Below are 17133 nucleotides of genomic sequence, written 5' to 3'. Positions count from 1 at the left end.
TACATTTTGTGCCATTGTTTACGTGACATTGTTTGGGCTTTTGTTCTGAGGAAACTAGATTGCCTACTTGAAAAAAAAATGGGGGTCAGATTTTGCCCTCAGTTCTATGTCTGTGCAATCCTACTGATTTCTGTGTGGATGAACAAGTGTAATAAGAAATAATGTGATATCAGCCTTTAGTTTAATTTTTATGTCCCTTCTTTCCTTTTCTAAATTAGCCTCTTACAGCACTAAGAAAAGCAAAGCCCAGAACGATACTGTATCTCACTGTAGGTTCAGATCCAGTATTTTGCCTCTGGCAATGGATCACTCAGAGGCAGGCCAGAAATTCCATGTCTTTACTGCACCTCGCCAGTTGTGTACTGGGGATGGATATTATTACCGGACATCTGCAAAGATTTGGAAGTATGAGATAATTCTGAAGTAGGACGTTGTATATTTGATTACCAATTAGTCATTTATTTGCATCATATTTTACAAATATTTTTGTTATATAGGGATTGTCACTATGTCATGTACACTAAGGGCTCAGACAGAAGTTGCCTCCCAGACTGTTAAATATTATTCATTTTAAAATGGTCTGAATAGTATTCAGCACTTGCCCAGTGCTTTACATCTTCAAAGCAGTGTACATAACTAGTGAATTAAAGTTTGTAGAGCCAGTGCAGTGAAAGAGGAAGAACAGAGCAAGTTTAGTAGTCCAGTGATGTGACAGGTGGTGGTATGTCTTGGTAGGGAATAATGCCTCGTGGGCTCTGAGGAAGAGCAAAGAGCAGCAGCACTTGTTGCACCCTGTGCAAGTATAGTGTCTGCCATCCAGCTCCCAGTGCTGCCCTGATGCGGATAGTCAGTTTGTACGTGGCGGGGAGTCATAGGGTCATGACCTCCACCCCATCCAGACATGCCCTCACTGCTGTGTGCAGCACTTAGAGCATCACTGTTTGGCTCAACACCCGTTGTGATCCAGGAGCACAAGCAGCAGGGTCATGACTGCCTCCAGTAAAACTGTGCTTTTAGGGCTCCCCAATCTCCACTTCCTTCTACACCATACTTGTGAACGGGCAGCTCTAATAAAGCCATTAGTAGACAGATATTGGCATACTATATATTGGTAGGTCTCACTACCAGGGAAGATGGTTGCTCTTTAAGATTAAAAGTATGTCACTGGAAATTAAGCCACAACCTACATTGTTAAGAGAATGCTAAAGGTTTGACTTAAACATACAAAAGTTAGGACAGTTCTGAAGTTCTAGACTCACATATGAATCAATCTTTTATAGTTATTTATCATGCATGATGTGTAACAATATTCTAAGACTTATACAGTATCAGGTCACAAAAAATAAGGACAAAGTGTGAACTATAATCTGAATTACTTTGTTTTGGAGGTTTAATAAATGAGATTTCTGTGTTACTGTAAAGGTAAACTGCACCAACAATTTAAATATAATATTCAACTATTCTGAGTCAAATTCTATTCTTATTAACACCAATCTAAATCTATAGTAACTTTATTATCCCTGGAATTCCTGCTATTTACACTCGCATAACTGAGGACAAATTTGTCTGACAGGAAACATATATTGTAGAGTGATTACTGACTTTATTCCATTACTGCCAAGTAGATTTTTGCTTTGGTTTTTCAATAGCTGGGATCGTGCTGGGGTTGAATACTTTGTGGCCAAATGCTCATTCATAGATAGGCAAGAACTTGGAAAAAGCAGGAGTAGAATGGTTGTAAGACTGAAATTATATTTGCTACCTTATACAAAGTTCTTGGTTAGTCTCCGTGCTCTTGGCCAGAGGTTGTCTAGTTTATTTCAGTCCAAGCTGGACAGAAATATTATTCTCATTTCTTGTCTGAAAGAAATCTAAGTAGTAGTTGTACTATGAGTGCTTGGAATCAGCTCTGACTGGCACCTGAGCATCACAATGTACATAAAATGGTATTTGCAATTTCTGTGTATATAATAATTGTGGACCAAATGCGAAAATGTCAGAGATGAGCCAACGGGGATGTCTGGGGCTATAAGTATGCAGCTTAGATATTTGTATTTTATTTTTTCACTGTTTCTCTCAGTGCCCTCTTTACTTGAATCATAGGAAATATGTTCACTGTAAGAAAATATTACATGGGTATTGTTAATATTTCTTTAAATTGCAGGTAGAGTTTGTAAAAGCAGTAAAGAATCCTGTGGCACCTTATAGACTAACAGATGTTTTGGAGCATGAGCTTTCGTGCATGCATCTGACGAAGTGGGTATTCACCCATGAAAGCTCGTGCTCCAAAACATCTGTTAGTCTATAAGGTGCCACAGGATTCTTTGCTGCTTTTACAGATCCAGACTAATACGGCTACCCCTCTGATACTTGACAGGTAGAGTTTGTGGCTTGGGAGGAGGTGTAAATTGGGGCACAGGTGTATTTCATCCTCTTGAGTAGGCTTAATCCTGAAGCTCATAGATCTGGGGTATGTTTCCTAAGAAGTTTTTGGGGATTTAAATCTGAATTTTGCAAATGAACCTTCTTTATAATGAGTCATACCAAATCCTGGATCTGAAACCTTTGAACTTAATCCAAATCTATATCCAGACTTGGTAGCTACTGCCTGACTTGTGTATTTTGAGCTTGATATTTGTATTGGTCTATTAAATGTATGAAGTTCTAGTTTATTCTAAAATTGTTGATTCAGGAAGAGTTTAATAATATAATTGTGGGAGATTGTGTAACTGATTATTATTCTTTCACCTCTTAAATTACATGGGGGAAGATAGAATAATAATCAATTACACATTATCCTCTGAATATATGTTGCCCTCTGAAATAGTTATGAAAAGTCATGATGAAATTAGCTATTTGGTTTCATATTAACTTTTAGTGGACAAACATTTGCAACATAAAACCACCGTGCATCTCAAAGACAGCCATATTCACTCTAATTTCTGATATGGTAAGTCACTTTGGGTTAGATAAATCAATCTTATTGATTTTACATAGTGCCATAAAGGAGGAAAATACTCCAGTGCATCAACCCTTATTATTGTACCAGGTTCCGTGGATAAGTAAAAGATAATTGTGGCTTTCATTACTCAAGATCTTTCAGTGATGATAAAATGGGAGTTAATTAAGCACAAAAACCCATACGCCTTTCTGTATATGAATCATTTTGTTTGAGAAGGTATTTGTATGGTTTTATTGGGACTATCAGCAGGTTTTGGTCAAGACTTCCCTCTTTTCAAGTGGGAACTGTTCTTACAAAAGTTGAAAGTACTAACAGCAGTTTTACTGCAATGAGACATATTTGTCTCTCTCAACCTGGTTATGTATTGAAGCTGTTTCTTCCACTGGCCCCTATAGCATGGAGCTGTTTTGCTGAAAGGTTCTTAGGAAATCCCAATTTATATGAGAATACTAGGTTTAGATTTTTTGCACCAAGTAAGAATCAGAAACCTTAGGCAGCTAATTTCTGAATCTGCCCCTGGGAAGTGTGCATTGGCATTTTGCTGCTAATGCATCACCCAGTTCTCATTGTCACTGCAGTTGATACATGGCAAATGAAGACTCTTGGAATTTGATGTACACCCTAAAGTACTTGTCACTTTAACTTATGGTGAACATGCTTTGTTACACTTGTCATGTCATGTTGTTTCTGCTTTTTAACTTCAATTTTTATGGGCTTTTACATGTCGATGTTCACCAGCTATTGAAGACTTTAAAGAAAATTAAATTTAGAATTATTCCACATCATAAAGCATTAGAACATATCACCTGTGCTTGGGGGTGTTGATGTTAGAGGTGAAAGGTTGTGTATCTTAAGTCAGTGGGTTCAGGGCAGCTCAGCTTGATAGTTACTGAAAGTCATTGCCATCCAACAGCTTCCTAGCAGCCTCTTTATAACGAGTTGAGGGGTCTGTCTAGCTCCTACAGAACAGGCATGCTGCATCAAAGAAGCCAGCATAACATTTGACATTAGGCCAGAGAGGGTAATATAAAAGCATGCTTGGGAGGAGGAAACTGTTCTGTCATCACAGAGGTGGTTTCTTCTAGAGCAGTGGTTCTCAAAATTCTTTTTCGTGGACCACTTGAAAATGGCAGTGTGTCTCGGCGGAACACTTAATGATCTTCCCAAATGTTGTTTGTACCATTAGCTAACTATTATAAAGCGCTTTGGCTGATCTCTGCCTCTCTCCCCTGCTGTGGAAGCCCCTGAGCTGGGGCTGGGAAGAAGGGGAATCTCTCCCTCTCTCCCCCACTGCAGCAGCCCCTGAACTGGGGCTGGGAAGGAGGAGGGGGGTTTCTCCCCCACCGCAGCAGCCACAGAGCTGAGGCTGGGAAGGAGGGCTATCTCTCCCCTGCAGCTGCAGTCCTGGAACTGGGGAAAGTCACTTTTTTCTCTGGCCGCCATAGTCCTGCACGTCTCAAATTCTCCCCTCCCACCTACTCCCTATTTCCCCCAAGGCTACCACCTCACCTTACATGTGCATCATCTCCAGGGGCCAGACAGCTAACTAGTGGAGCCACGCCTGAGCCCCCACTAATTAGGTGGGTGGCCCTTCATTCTTTCATGTGCCGCTGCCCAGGCGCACACCTTAGAGGGAACTATCCATGGACCACCAGAATGGAGCTTGGGTCCGCGGACCATAGTTTGAGAATCTCTCTTCTAGAGCATAGTTGATGCACATTAGCTGGTTAGAGAGGGGAAGCCTGCATTGCTGCTCCCAGCTCCCTGCTTCTCCAGTGCTGTTAGGCTGGCACCTTCCACCAGGACTAAAATTGCTCTAAAAATGTATCAGCCAATCTACATATTTACAGAGGCAATACTACTGTATTTTTATTGCTAATCTAGAGCCACAATGGAGTGGAGGAAAATCTAACCAGTGTGAGTACTTTTATTGTAGATCTTCACCTACTGTAGACTTCTGAAAACACAAAAAATATGCTTTTGCTTCTTGAGATGAATGTGACCACAGCACTATCACACCTCCTTAAACCACATTTTCACCTGCCCATATGATATATGTCTAATTACTCATCATTTGGATGTTTACTATTTATATTTTAAATGCTATTTAAAGCTGTTTGTTTTCATTTGTGTGCTGTAAATCCTGGAATGCCATCTGAAACACAACTTGCTGGTTGTGTGTTATCTTGGGTTAAGTGCTGTCTCATTGCTTTACAGGCCACCAGCTGTTTCCCGTGGAGATCATGAAACGAAGTCGGCTTCCTAGCAGCAGTGAGGATTCTGATGACAATGGCAGTAAGTGCTCCTTTGTTGTGCTTGGAGAGCACTAGCTTATGAGTTTCTTGAAACCATATTTCAATGTAATATTTTACATAATGGAGGTATTTTGCATAGCAGCTGGGTCACAGAAAGTTGGGGGAGAACACAAATATTAGGAAACTGTTCTAAAATAAAATATTTTCAGAATAGATGAGCTGTATATAACAGGATGCCCCAAGACTTGCTGCTCATTATAGAGTGTTTGATAATGAGGTGAAACAGAATTTTTTTAAAGGTCATTTGTGGTGCTAGCAATACAGCTTATCATTACAAGAACAGAATTAGCGCATCATCAGTTATTGACATTGTTGACTTGCTTAACTTTTAATAAAGGGACAGAAGTTTGCTCTAAAGTTGTAATTTTTTTTGATGTTTTCATACTCTCCTTGTATAAAATTCTTCTGCCTCAGACTTTTATAAGAATAATTATTTGTGACAATCTTTTTAAAATGAATTATAGAGGTTTTCTATGTTTATTTTGGTGTTATTAACATTAGTGGATGACATACATTCAGGAAAAAAAGAGTTTGATTTGTTCAGTAGTATGGATGTCTCTTGGCATAATTAATATGAGCTACTTAAAATATCTCACTTGTTCAGATAATGGAGAATTGGTATTATTTCATTTTAAAAGAAATTGTGACATAGTGGTGGAGTGGGAATTGTGCTAAGATACTTGTTTGGGCAAGTCAAACAAGTTTCTTGTATTCTCCAATTTTGTAATTTATATGGTTGTCAAAGGCATTATCTTGGTTCTAATCTGGTCTACATGGGTACATGTCATCTGGGACAAAGGGCGCTATATATGTGCAAAGTATTATTAGGCCAGATCCTGAGGTCTTTAATTAAAGCTTAAACCAAAACCCAACAGAAAGTTATTGGGAGACTTTCCACTGACTTCAGTGGACTTTGAATCAGGCTTTTGGGCCCTGATCCTGCAGCAGGAGCTGTGTAGGTGGACTCCTGCACCCATGTGGAATCTCACTGACAATAGTGGGGATCTGCCTATGTAGACCTAGTATCAGGACCTACAACTTAACCCTTACATAGGCAAACTGCTATGGAAATCAGTGTGTGAAAAAAGGAGTGGAGAAGGTGAAAAAAGAAAAACTGACTTTACGAGGAGTTTGCCTGATTAAGGAGTAGATAAAAAAAACAGTAAGGACTTTTGGGATTTTTCCCCTTAATAAAGCTGGGAGAACCTCATGGAGTTGGAGATTTTGAAAAATCTATTAAGCTATTTTTGGATTCGGGAACAAAATGTTTTGATATTATGTTAAAACAATTTAAATCCTTCCAAAGAAGATTAGATGAAAAAGAAATAAGCATGTCTTTCTATAGAGACTAGAGAGTAACCCTCAAAATTCTATCTACAGTGTATTTTCATTAGAATTTTTCTTCTCCCTCCGTCCATCCCTGAATTCCCTTTTTTACAGTCTCCTTGTATTTCACTTTGATCATTTTTGTGCCATTTTCACCTTACATCTTAATCTAGTTTTTACTCTGACCCTTTCTGCTCTTTGTATCATGGACTTTTTAAAGTAGAACCGGAACTAGATAATCTTTGAGTTGAAGTTTCAAACTGTGACAGTTGACTGGGTCTGAAATTCAGTAGAACAAGTTCACTCATCTGTTGTTGTTATTTATCTAACTATATCACGGCTTTATAAATTGGAATATCTATCTCTTCAAAAGTGAAGTTGGGTTTTTCTAATAATTATACTCATTTTTCAAAAAATGAGTCTGATACATGCTAGTCACAGGTCTAAGACAGCTAGCTAGGATAAAAAATACCTGTATTTTTATGCTCACTGTGATTTAAAGGAAAAAAGTAATAACGTACTATTTATTACGCAGTGTTAACTAACAAATTTATAAAGTATAACTTAGTAATAGATCTTGTCAAATAGTTCAAAATGTATTTGTTAAAATTTTTGATTAATACCTGTCAGATTTTATTAATATTTTCTCCAAATATTATTTCAAGTATATACCACTTCCTTCTTCTCTCTTGCTTTTGTTGCACTTTCTTTGCAGGCTTCACTTGGCTTCACTCGAGCTTTTCTTTACTATTGTCTAAAATTACTTTGTAGTTTGAGACACAAATCCAACATAGGCATTATGCTAATCTGTAGACCTCAGATCAAGAATTTCCCATAAAATCTGAGATGATGTGTGACATAGTGATAAAATCTCTGGCTTGTCATCCTAAGAGGCTTCAGCGTCCATGAGGACATCCCCTCTGATGTAGTGGCCCAAACCAGCTCATTGCACGTTCTACATTTGTTTTGTCTTAGGTAATCTCTGTATGTGTATACACACACAGCTCTTCACAGCTGGGCTTCATTTTCTGACTGTCTGCAAGAAACATCGTTTTATTCTGGACATATACCCATCTCCTAAGCGAAGTCAGGATCTTCCTGGTTTCCAGGCAAGGAGCGACCATAATGGTCCAACTCTGGAAGTTCATAGACCTAGTTAATTTCCAAAACATTCTTGCAAGTAGCTCGACCCACCAGAAAGCCATGGAATAGAGAGAGGATCCTAGTGAGTTACTGGGACCACATACTAAGCACGATGATTGACATTCTGGCACTGATGCATCCATTCTTTCACCATTGGCTACTCTCTTAATTAATATAATCGTCACAAGCAGTAGTAAATGTTTGAAAAATCATAGTTTTAGGTCTTGTTCTCCAAGTTGTAAATTTGTCAGTGAGTGAGATAAGAGATCTTACTCTCTCTGCTTCACCTTCTCCTCAGGCTTTGACCTCATTGGTCAGATTATTAATGTCTATTGTTGTTATCTTAATTTCCAGAGTCAGACACACAATTATTTTATCAGCAATCTCTTTGATCCGCTTCGCTAGTAGTACTTGCGAAAAGCATTTATTCTGCAGTTTAGCTAGAGCCTTCCTGTGTGATAAAGTGCTAGGTAGAGAATTGTCTGATTTTTGGCCTCTACATTTTTGTTGAAAGATTTCAAGCTTTTTACAAATCATTTTTCTCCTCAAAGACTCCAGAAGCACAAGACAATTAAATCTATTCTAAGCACTTCAAACAGCTGTCTTCTAATTGAAAAATTAAAATTTTAATCAACACTTAGTTGGAATCCTCTTGCCTAACATCTGCTGCTCATCAGAGTCACTAGTGCCTCTTGACCTCCAGTGAGCTTCATGCACTCATGCCACATTGCATGGTGCAGTACTACAGCTTTAGAGTTTGCCATTGCTGTCACTGAACTAATTGGCAAAATTCCCATCCGATTAATGGATAGGATCGGGCCCCCAACTGTTAGACTATTCAACCTTTGGTTGTGGGATTTTCAAGAGACAACACAATGGGAAAGCTTGGCCAGGCATCTTGGCTTCAGTTTGAGCCCGAGTGTTTATAATTTGGGGCTAACTTGTCCACTGATGACCCTTTAGTGCTGACCCTAATTTGTCCACTAATGCCCATGCTAATAGCTTTTACCTTTAAAGGGAATAGGTGCTTTATTTTCCTGAGTGCAGAAGCCTACGTATTCACAAGGCAATAATAATAATTAATGAAAAACAAGCATTTGCCACTCATTCAGACTTAAATGTGAAGGTAGCGTTTGTGTTTTAATATTTTTTATATTTTAAAAATCAACAGACTATGGTGTAACTATTTGCATTTAAATTAATACATAAAAGCAAGGCGATGAGTTCAGATTTTGTATAAATGCATTCTCAGAGAATGGGAAACATAATACCAGATACGGTTTGAGTGATAGGGAAACTATAACCCTATGACTAGGGCCCTGCCAAATCCACAGCCATTTCAAATCTGTTTTTTTGTGTGCTTTTACCCTATACTATACAGATTTCATGGGGGAGACCAGTGTTTCTCAAATTGGGCATCCTGACCCAAAAGGGAATTGTAGGAGGGCCGCAAGGTTATTTTAGGGGGTTAAGGTATTGCCCTGAGCTGCCTTCAGAGCTGGGTGGCTGGGAAGCAGTGGTTGTTGGCTAGGCACCCTGCTCTAAGGCGGTGTCCCGCCAGCAGCAGTGTAGAAATAAGGGTGGCAATGCTATACTACGCCATCCTTACTTCTGTGCTGCCGCCTTCACAGCTGGGTGGCTGGAGAGTGCAGCAGTGCAGAAGTAAGAGTAGCACGCGATCCTGCTGCCCTTTAGCTACCCAGCACCGCCGCCAACAACATCAGCAGCACAGAAGTAAGGGTAGCAGTACTGCAACCCTCCCCCTACAATAACTTTTCAACCCCCTCACAACTCCTTTTTGGGTAAGGACCCCTACAATTACAACACTGTGAAATTTCAGATTTAAATAGCTGAAATAATGAAATTTACAATTTTAAAAATCCTATGTCCATGAAATTGACCAAAATGGACCATGAATTTGGCAGGGCCCTACCTATATAAAAGGTCTGGATGCAAATACAACCTGAGACACATTTCCACAAATCCAAGTCCCCTTTCTCATGCTTTTTCTTCTGGAGGATTTGCTAATCCATCAACCTCATCTCAGCTGGCACATTACAATAATAATAATTGTAGTGGCATATTATGATCTGATAATCCTTGCTGTGAAAAAACACACATCATCAAAACATAAAAAGCAATAGCCACCCCTCTCTAATCAATGTTTATGTTGCACACAAATAAAATGTCATCAATAACTGTCCAATTACTGCTCTTGAACTGTATGATCCCTATGGTGTCTTTACAGCAATTTCACACAATTACACTACGTGCGGTGCTAAAATGGTGAACATACACTATCCACAGTAAGTTAACGCAGGTCCCCTCCTGTTCTGTCCCTTCTCAGCAGTATACATCTGAATATTTTATTATCTTTGACAATGTACACGTGACCTTGCATATGCACATATCTCATTTTGTGCCACTCCTCTAAAAGGAGGGACATTTCATACTCACAGGGCCCACGTTAGTTCTTTCCTATTGTAATGTAATTCCACTGCAGTAATTTCTGACACTTTATTTGCAATGTTGTTATAGACATGCTGGTTGCAGGATATGAGGAGACAAGGTAGGTGAGGTAACATATCTTATTGGACCAACCTCTGTGAAGCTCAAAAGCTTGTCCCTTCCACCAAAATAAGTTGGTCCAATGAAAGATACTACCTTACCTACCTTGTGTTTCTGAAGTTTTATTGTTAATTTAATTGCAGATTTTCAGTGTCTATTTGAGTACCATCTATATTTGCATCCATATCGCTATGTGATCTTGTCAGATCTTACAGCCTAAACAAAATTGGGTATGCTCAGTATTTGAATAGGAGTCTTGTAAGGAAAACTCACATTGATGATTAAGGATACAATTATGTCACGGCGGTTACCATTGCCATGAAACCTTGAATGTTGCCATTTATATGGACCCTATTGCCACGCATTAACAGTCTGTTTGCTTGGATCAGTTGTGGTGCATTAACAATTCATTTAATTTGTTCTAGTCCTGTTTCAAAGAGGAATATTAGACCAAAGTGAACTAACCGGCATTGTCCACACGGTTGCCGTGACCACCATGTGAATTATCTATTTTTTGCCATGATTATGCCATGAATTTTATTTATTTTTACCATGGCAAAGTTGTATCCATAGTGATGGCTGATCCATTATATGGTGCTTGTCCTTCTCAATAGTACTGAGCTGATGTCCAAGCACACTACATAAAGGCAGTATGCTCTTGAAGGTGCAGTCTTTCAGATTACTGTTTATTATGTTACAGTGCCCAAAAACATATTAGGCACTTCTAAGAAGCCATGTTCCCTGCCCTATACATCTTCAGATAAGATGTGAAACTCTGTGGAAGATGTACATATTGAAGCTGTTAATGGTGAGCACTCTACAATACACACGAGCGGTCCCCAACGCGGTGCCTGTGGGTGCCATGGCACCCGCGGGGGCATCTAAATGTGCCCATGTCCTGGCTGGCGGTCAAGCATCCGCCAAAATGCTGCTGAATTTCGGTGGCATTTCGGCGGCGACGCCTCTCGATGACGCCGCTTGCCACCGACAAGCGACGTAATTGAGAGGTGTCGCCACCGAAATTAGGCAGCATTTCGGCGGATGCTCAGCCGCCGCCACGGTCCTTCGTCTGGCGCCCGCCACACAAAAAGGTTGGGGACCACTGATATACACTATCTAACGTGGAAGCAAAATCAGAGGCATATTCAGCACATGTTGTCATTGCAGAAACACAGGCCATTAAAGCCGCAAGGTAGAAACAGAAAAGATTCAAAGGATTTCGAGCTAATACCTAATTAACACCAGATCTGGGATCTCAATGAGACGTTCTTTTGATTGGAGACGCAAGCTGAAATGCAATGTCATCAGAATTGCACTCTAATATCAAAGTCCTGGTCGTCCCTATAGGTAACCAGGACATAGTAGAATCCAAGGTAAACAATACTGATTTACTTAATATAGGTTCTGATGAGGAGTCAATGTGTATCCTAACTTCCCTATGAAGAATCCATCTGAAGAATGTGGCTACTACTAATGGATATTTGGTCATTATAAGAAATTATCTGGAAAGGAACCGAAACAAATATGTTGTCAGATGACAAAAGGGGATTTTGTTTGAGATGCATAGAATCCTTTCCCCCTATATGGGGGGCCTATTACTTAGGCAAAGTGAAGAGATTTCCAACTCTAACGGTGTGCTTACAACCATTTTATACCTAACCAAACTGTTTGGATACAATGTCCAAAATTGACCCATAATTACAGGTATCTTAATTTCTGAGAGCACAATCGGAGACATCCAAGACCTGATTTTCAGCACTATGCACAACTTCCATTGACATCCCATTATCATCACCTCAAAAATGAGGTCTTTTTAGTTTAGTGTTTAAATATGGATTTAGATGTTTGATTTTAGGCTCTCACAGTTGAAAGTTTTGGCCTAGGTGACTTGCAGTACAGAAGATGATCTATGTTTTCTGGAACAATAACGTCTGCAAAATAGCTTCTGGAGAGAACTGAGTCAAATGGTGATGAAAGATGAGAAAAATGAGGCACTTGTCTTCAAACTGCATGTTAAATACCTTTTATATTGTTCATTTTCAGTCTTTTTTTTTTTAATTAGACCACTGGACTGAATATTAACTTCTTTAGTAGTCATAGATAGGGAGGGCCCTACCAAATTCATTAATAGTTTCATAGATTCTAGGACTGGAAGGGACCTCGAGAGGTCATTGAGTCCAGTCCCCTGCCCTCATGGCAGGACCAAATATACTGTCTAGACCATCCCTGATAGACGTTTATCTAACCTACTCTTAAATATCTCCAGAGATGGAGTTTCCACAACCTCCCTAGGCAATTTATTCCAGTGTTTAACCACTCTGACAGTTAGGAACTTTTTCCTAATGTCCAACCTAAACCTCCCTTCCTGCAGTTTAAGCCCATTGCTTCTTGTTCTATCCTTAGAGGCTAAGGTGAACAAGTTTTCTCCCTCCTCCTGATGACACCTAGATACCTGAAAACTGCTATCATGTCCCCTCTCAGTCTTCTCTTTGCAAAACTAAACAAAGCCAATTCTTTCAGCCTTCCTTCGTAGGTCACGTTCTCAAAACCTTTAATCATTCTTGTTGCTCTTCTCTGGACCCTCTCCAATTTCTCCACATCTTTCTTGAAATGTGGTGCCCAGAACTGGATGCAATACTCCAGTTGAGAACTAACCAGCGCAGAGTAGAGTGGAAGAATGACTTCTCGTGTCTTGTTCACAACACACCTGTTAATGCATCCCAGAATCATGTTTGCTTTTTTTGCAACAGCATCACACTGTTGACTCATATTTAGCTTGTGGTCCACTATAACCCCTAGATCTCTTTCTGCTGTACTCCTTCCTAGACAGTCTCTTCCCATTTTGTATGTGTGAAACTGATTTTTCCTTCCTAAGTGGAGCACTTTGCATTTGTCTTTGTTAAACTTCATCCTGTTTACCTCAGATCATTTCTCCAATTTGTCCAGATCATTTTGAATTACGACCCAGTCCGCCAAAGGAGTTGCATCCCTCCCAGTTTATCATCTGCAAACTTAATAAGCGTACTTTCTGTGCCAATATCTAAGTCATTGATGAAGATATTGAACAGAGCTGGTCCCAAAACAGTCCTCTGCGGAACCTCACTTGTTATACCTTTCCAACAGGATTGGGAACCATTAATAACTACTCTCTGAGTACGGTTATCCAGCCAGTTATGCATCTACCTCATAGTTGCCCCATCTAAATTGTATTTGCCTAGTTTATCGATTAGAATATCATGCAAGACCGTATCAAATGCCTTACTAAAGTCTAGTTATACCACATCCACTGCTTCTTCCTTATCCACAAGACTCGTTATCCTATCAAAGAAAGCTATCAGGTTGGTTTGACACGATTTGTTTTTTACAAATCCATGCTAGCTATGCCCTGTCACCTTACCACCTTCCAAGTGTTTGCAGATGATTTCCTTAACAACTTGCTCCATTATCTCCCCTGGCACAGATAATGGTCATGGTCCATTTTGGTCAATTTCACGGTCATAGGATTTTAAAAATAATAAATTTCATGATTTCAGCTATTTAAATCTGAAATTTCATAGTGTTGTAATTGTAGGGGTCCTGACGCAAAAAGCAGTCGTGGGGGCATTTGCAAAGTTATTATAGGGGGATTGCAGTGTTTCTACCCTTACTTCTGCACTGCTGTTGCCTGCGGCGGTATTGGGCAGCTGAAGAGCAGTGGCTGCTGGCTGGGAGCCCAGCTTTGAAGGCAGAGCCACTGCCAGCCGTGGCACAGAAGGAAGGATGGCATGGTATGGTGTTGCCACCCTTACTTCTGTGCTGCTGCCTGTAAAGTTGGGCCTTCAGTCAGTGCTGCCACTCTCCGGCCACCCAGCTCTGAAGGTGGCAGCACAGCAGTAAGGATGGCATGGTATGGTATCGCCACCCTTATTTCTCCGCAGTTGCTGACAGGGTGCCGCCTTCAGAGCTGGGTGCCCAGCCAACAGCCGCTGCTCTCTAACCGCCCAGCTCTGAAGGCAGCACAGAAGTAAGGGTAGCAATACCTCAAGCTCCTAAAATAACCTTGTGACCCCGTGCTGCTCCCTATGGGGTCAGGACACCAATTTGAGAAATGCTGGTCTCCCCCTCTGAACTCTCTACAGCATAAGGTAAAAGCACACAAAAGACAAGATTTCATGGGGAGAAACCAGATTTTAGAGTCCGTGATGCGTTTTTCATGGCTGTGAATTTGGTAGGGCCCTATATATAGGAAATGAAATGAGGACTTATACATGTGCAGCTATGTCTTCACTAAGTAGAATGGGGAAATTAGCCTCAGAAACTCTTCTGCTGTTTACTTTGTGCCCCTCATATTGGATCTTTATCCTGTAGTTTGACCATTGGCCAGTTGAGGTATGCCCGAAACAAGGCTTTACTGTGAAGAGTGTCAGCTCAGGCAGCAGACAGGGAGACTAAGCATTTCCTTTTACTTCTCAGGCTGCAGATCTTTCTGACGGAGTGTGGTGTTGGCAGCAGTGTCTACTCTACCTCAAAGCGAGTCTGGAAAAAGTGTAGGCAGCTGGAAATGCCAGTGCTTAGCAAAAACAGCAGCCAGGCAAGCATCCATGTCAGAAATGTTTTGCACTGTTGTGCTGCTTGGTTTAGTGATGTAGCAGAGTTGTATTTATGGTAGGAAAAGTGTGTTCGGACTCCCAGTGTTCTCAAGCTTTGAAGTGTTCAGAGGTTGTAGCAGCTCCTGCTCTCTTGGGACACTGCTGGATGCCTTACAGGTGGTTTTACAATAGTGTTATGCATTATATACAGCAGGGGTAGGCAACCTATGGCACGGGTGCTGAAGGTGGCACGCAAGTTGATTTTCAGTGGCACTCACACTGCCCAGGTCCTGGCCACCAGTCCAGGGGGCTCTGCATTTTATTTAATTTTAAATGAAGCTTATTAAACATTTTAAAAACCTTATTTACTTTAAATACAACAATAGTTTAGTTATATATTATAGACTTACAGAAAGAGACCTTCTAAAAACGTTAAAATGTATTACCGGCACCCGAAACCTTAAATTAGACTGAATAAATGAAGACTCGGCACACCACTTCTGAAAGGTTGCCAACCCCTGATATACAGTATAACTGAATATCTTCATGCTGAGTGGAATATTGGATGATGGGGAGAATTTGCTAGGATTTTGGATGTGTTTTGGTAGCGCTAAGGACTTCTCTGTTCTAGTGGGCTTTCTAAAATCAAAACATATTTTTGAGTGGTCATTTCACAAAGTGATATAGTTAGAGACAATCATTTTTTCTTTTTCTTTTAAAAACTCTGTTTTTTTTCACAAGTGTGAAACATGTTTCTTCTCTAATTTCTTGATCACATTTTTCTTCTAATACTAAAGAAGCTGTATTTTGTAATTTCATTAACAGTGTACAAGCGAAAAAAAGATATGACTTTGGCTAATGTCAGGCACGTAGTCTCTGAAGATAATATAGGAAAGTTGCTCTACTTATATCTTCCTATCAGCCTCATTCCTTGTTTCTCCAGTGCCGTGGTCTACCAGAGCCTTGCTTCTCTTAACCAGAGACTGTCCATTTATTTTTCATTATGCCGAGTTAAATAAGTTATCTGATGGAAGGAAAACAAAATGCAGACTTGAAGTAAGGGGCTGATTCCCCTCCCATTAAAATCAATGGGATTTTTGCACTGACATCAGTGGGAGTCGTTGGATCACGCCCAAACAGACTGATAGAACCCACTCTGACACCCACGAGAAATTTTTTTTTGGTTTAAAAAAGGAGTTTCCTAGAGGTCTCTCTTCCCAGTAATACCTGAATGATTTGTATGCTTAACTCCCAGTAGGTGTTAATGTTAGCTGCTTGAATACATGCATTGTCTGTTAATCGAAAGTATATATTTATATCTGATTTTCTAATGCTGATTGGATTGTGTATTTTGGGTAATGCTTTGTTAGTTCTGAAGACTTAAAGTGTATAACTGTGATTTTATTTGTAGGTTAAATACAGTTCTTTGATCAGACCATCCTCTCACTGCCCATAATAAAATGTCATGGTCCTCCGTTAGTTAAAAAGATTTTCCATTAACTTGTAAACCAGGCTTATGAAGATGTATTTTAGGGTCAAGCTGCCCACAGAACAATTTGGCCCACTTGTAGAAGGAAAGAGATGTTAGGATGAAGGATTCCAATTTTCATTACTTCTCCATGGTTTCTATACTCCGGTTGATGCACTCCAATGGCTGCTACACTCTGTGTGTTGGAATTGTGTATTTCATATTCACTATAGAACGTGGATTTTGGCATGTACAACAACTGTGATGGAGTTATCGTTTGTCATTAATCTTCCATCTGTTATAGAATTAATTCATGTAGTATACAGGAAAGATTTTCCCCAAGGTAAATTGTTTAGTTAGGAATGCTTTATGTGTAAAACCGCCAATGGTGCAGACTTTTGATATCTCGATTTGGTTGATTGATTTTTTTTTTTAAAAGACTGGAGTTTAACTGTAAAACATTGTCTTGATCTTTGATGGCTTGCCAGTCTCGGTCACTATCTTGTGCTTTTTTCTCTGAAACTGGGGAAACGTGTGAATTACTGGTAGGAGAAGACCATTTTTTGGAAGTACATTGGTTACACAGAAGTTGTGTGACTTAAATACTGAGGGTTTGTTTTGTCTGAAAAATACCAAGAATCTCTCTAAAATACAGATTCATGTGTTCTTAAGTTTATCTACAGCGCATATGATACACAAGCACCACATTGTTTCTAGACCTGCTCCACAACTTTTATTTTAGCAATGACAGGTAACCACTTTCCTGTAATCCAGGAATGTCCT

General features: G+C 39.9%; 1 protein-coding gene across 5 annotated transcripts in view; it reads left to right on the top strand.

Moving 5' to 3' along the window:
- JADE1 (jade family PHD finger 1) overlaps positions 1–17133 on the top strand; it is a 66126-nt gene that overhangs the window by 7869 nt on the left and 41124 nt on the right. For all 5 annotated transcript variants that reach the window (XR_004000593.1, XM_030564102.1, XM_030564099.1 and 2 more), the window contains exon 2: positions 5180–5257. Coding sequence is in view for 4 of the 5 variants with exons in the window: in XM_030564102.1 (XP_030419962.1) it covers positions 5206–5257 (52 nt within the window). In the remaining variant the exon portion in view is untranslated. The remainder of the gene's footprint in view (positions 1–5179; positions 5258–17133) is intronic.

The sequence above is a fragment of the Gopherus evgoodei genome, chromosome 5, assembly GCF_007399415.2.
Source record: "Gopherus evgoodei ecotype Sinaloan lineage chromosome 5, rGopEvg1_v1.p, whole genome shotgun sequence".
NCBI lineage: Eukaryota > Metazoa > Chordata > Testudines > Testudinidae > Gopherus > Gopherus evgoodei.
Note: the sequence above shows the minus strand (reverse complement) of the source record. Positions and strands in the feature narration are given on the sequence as shown.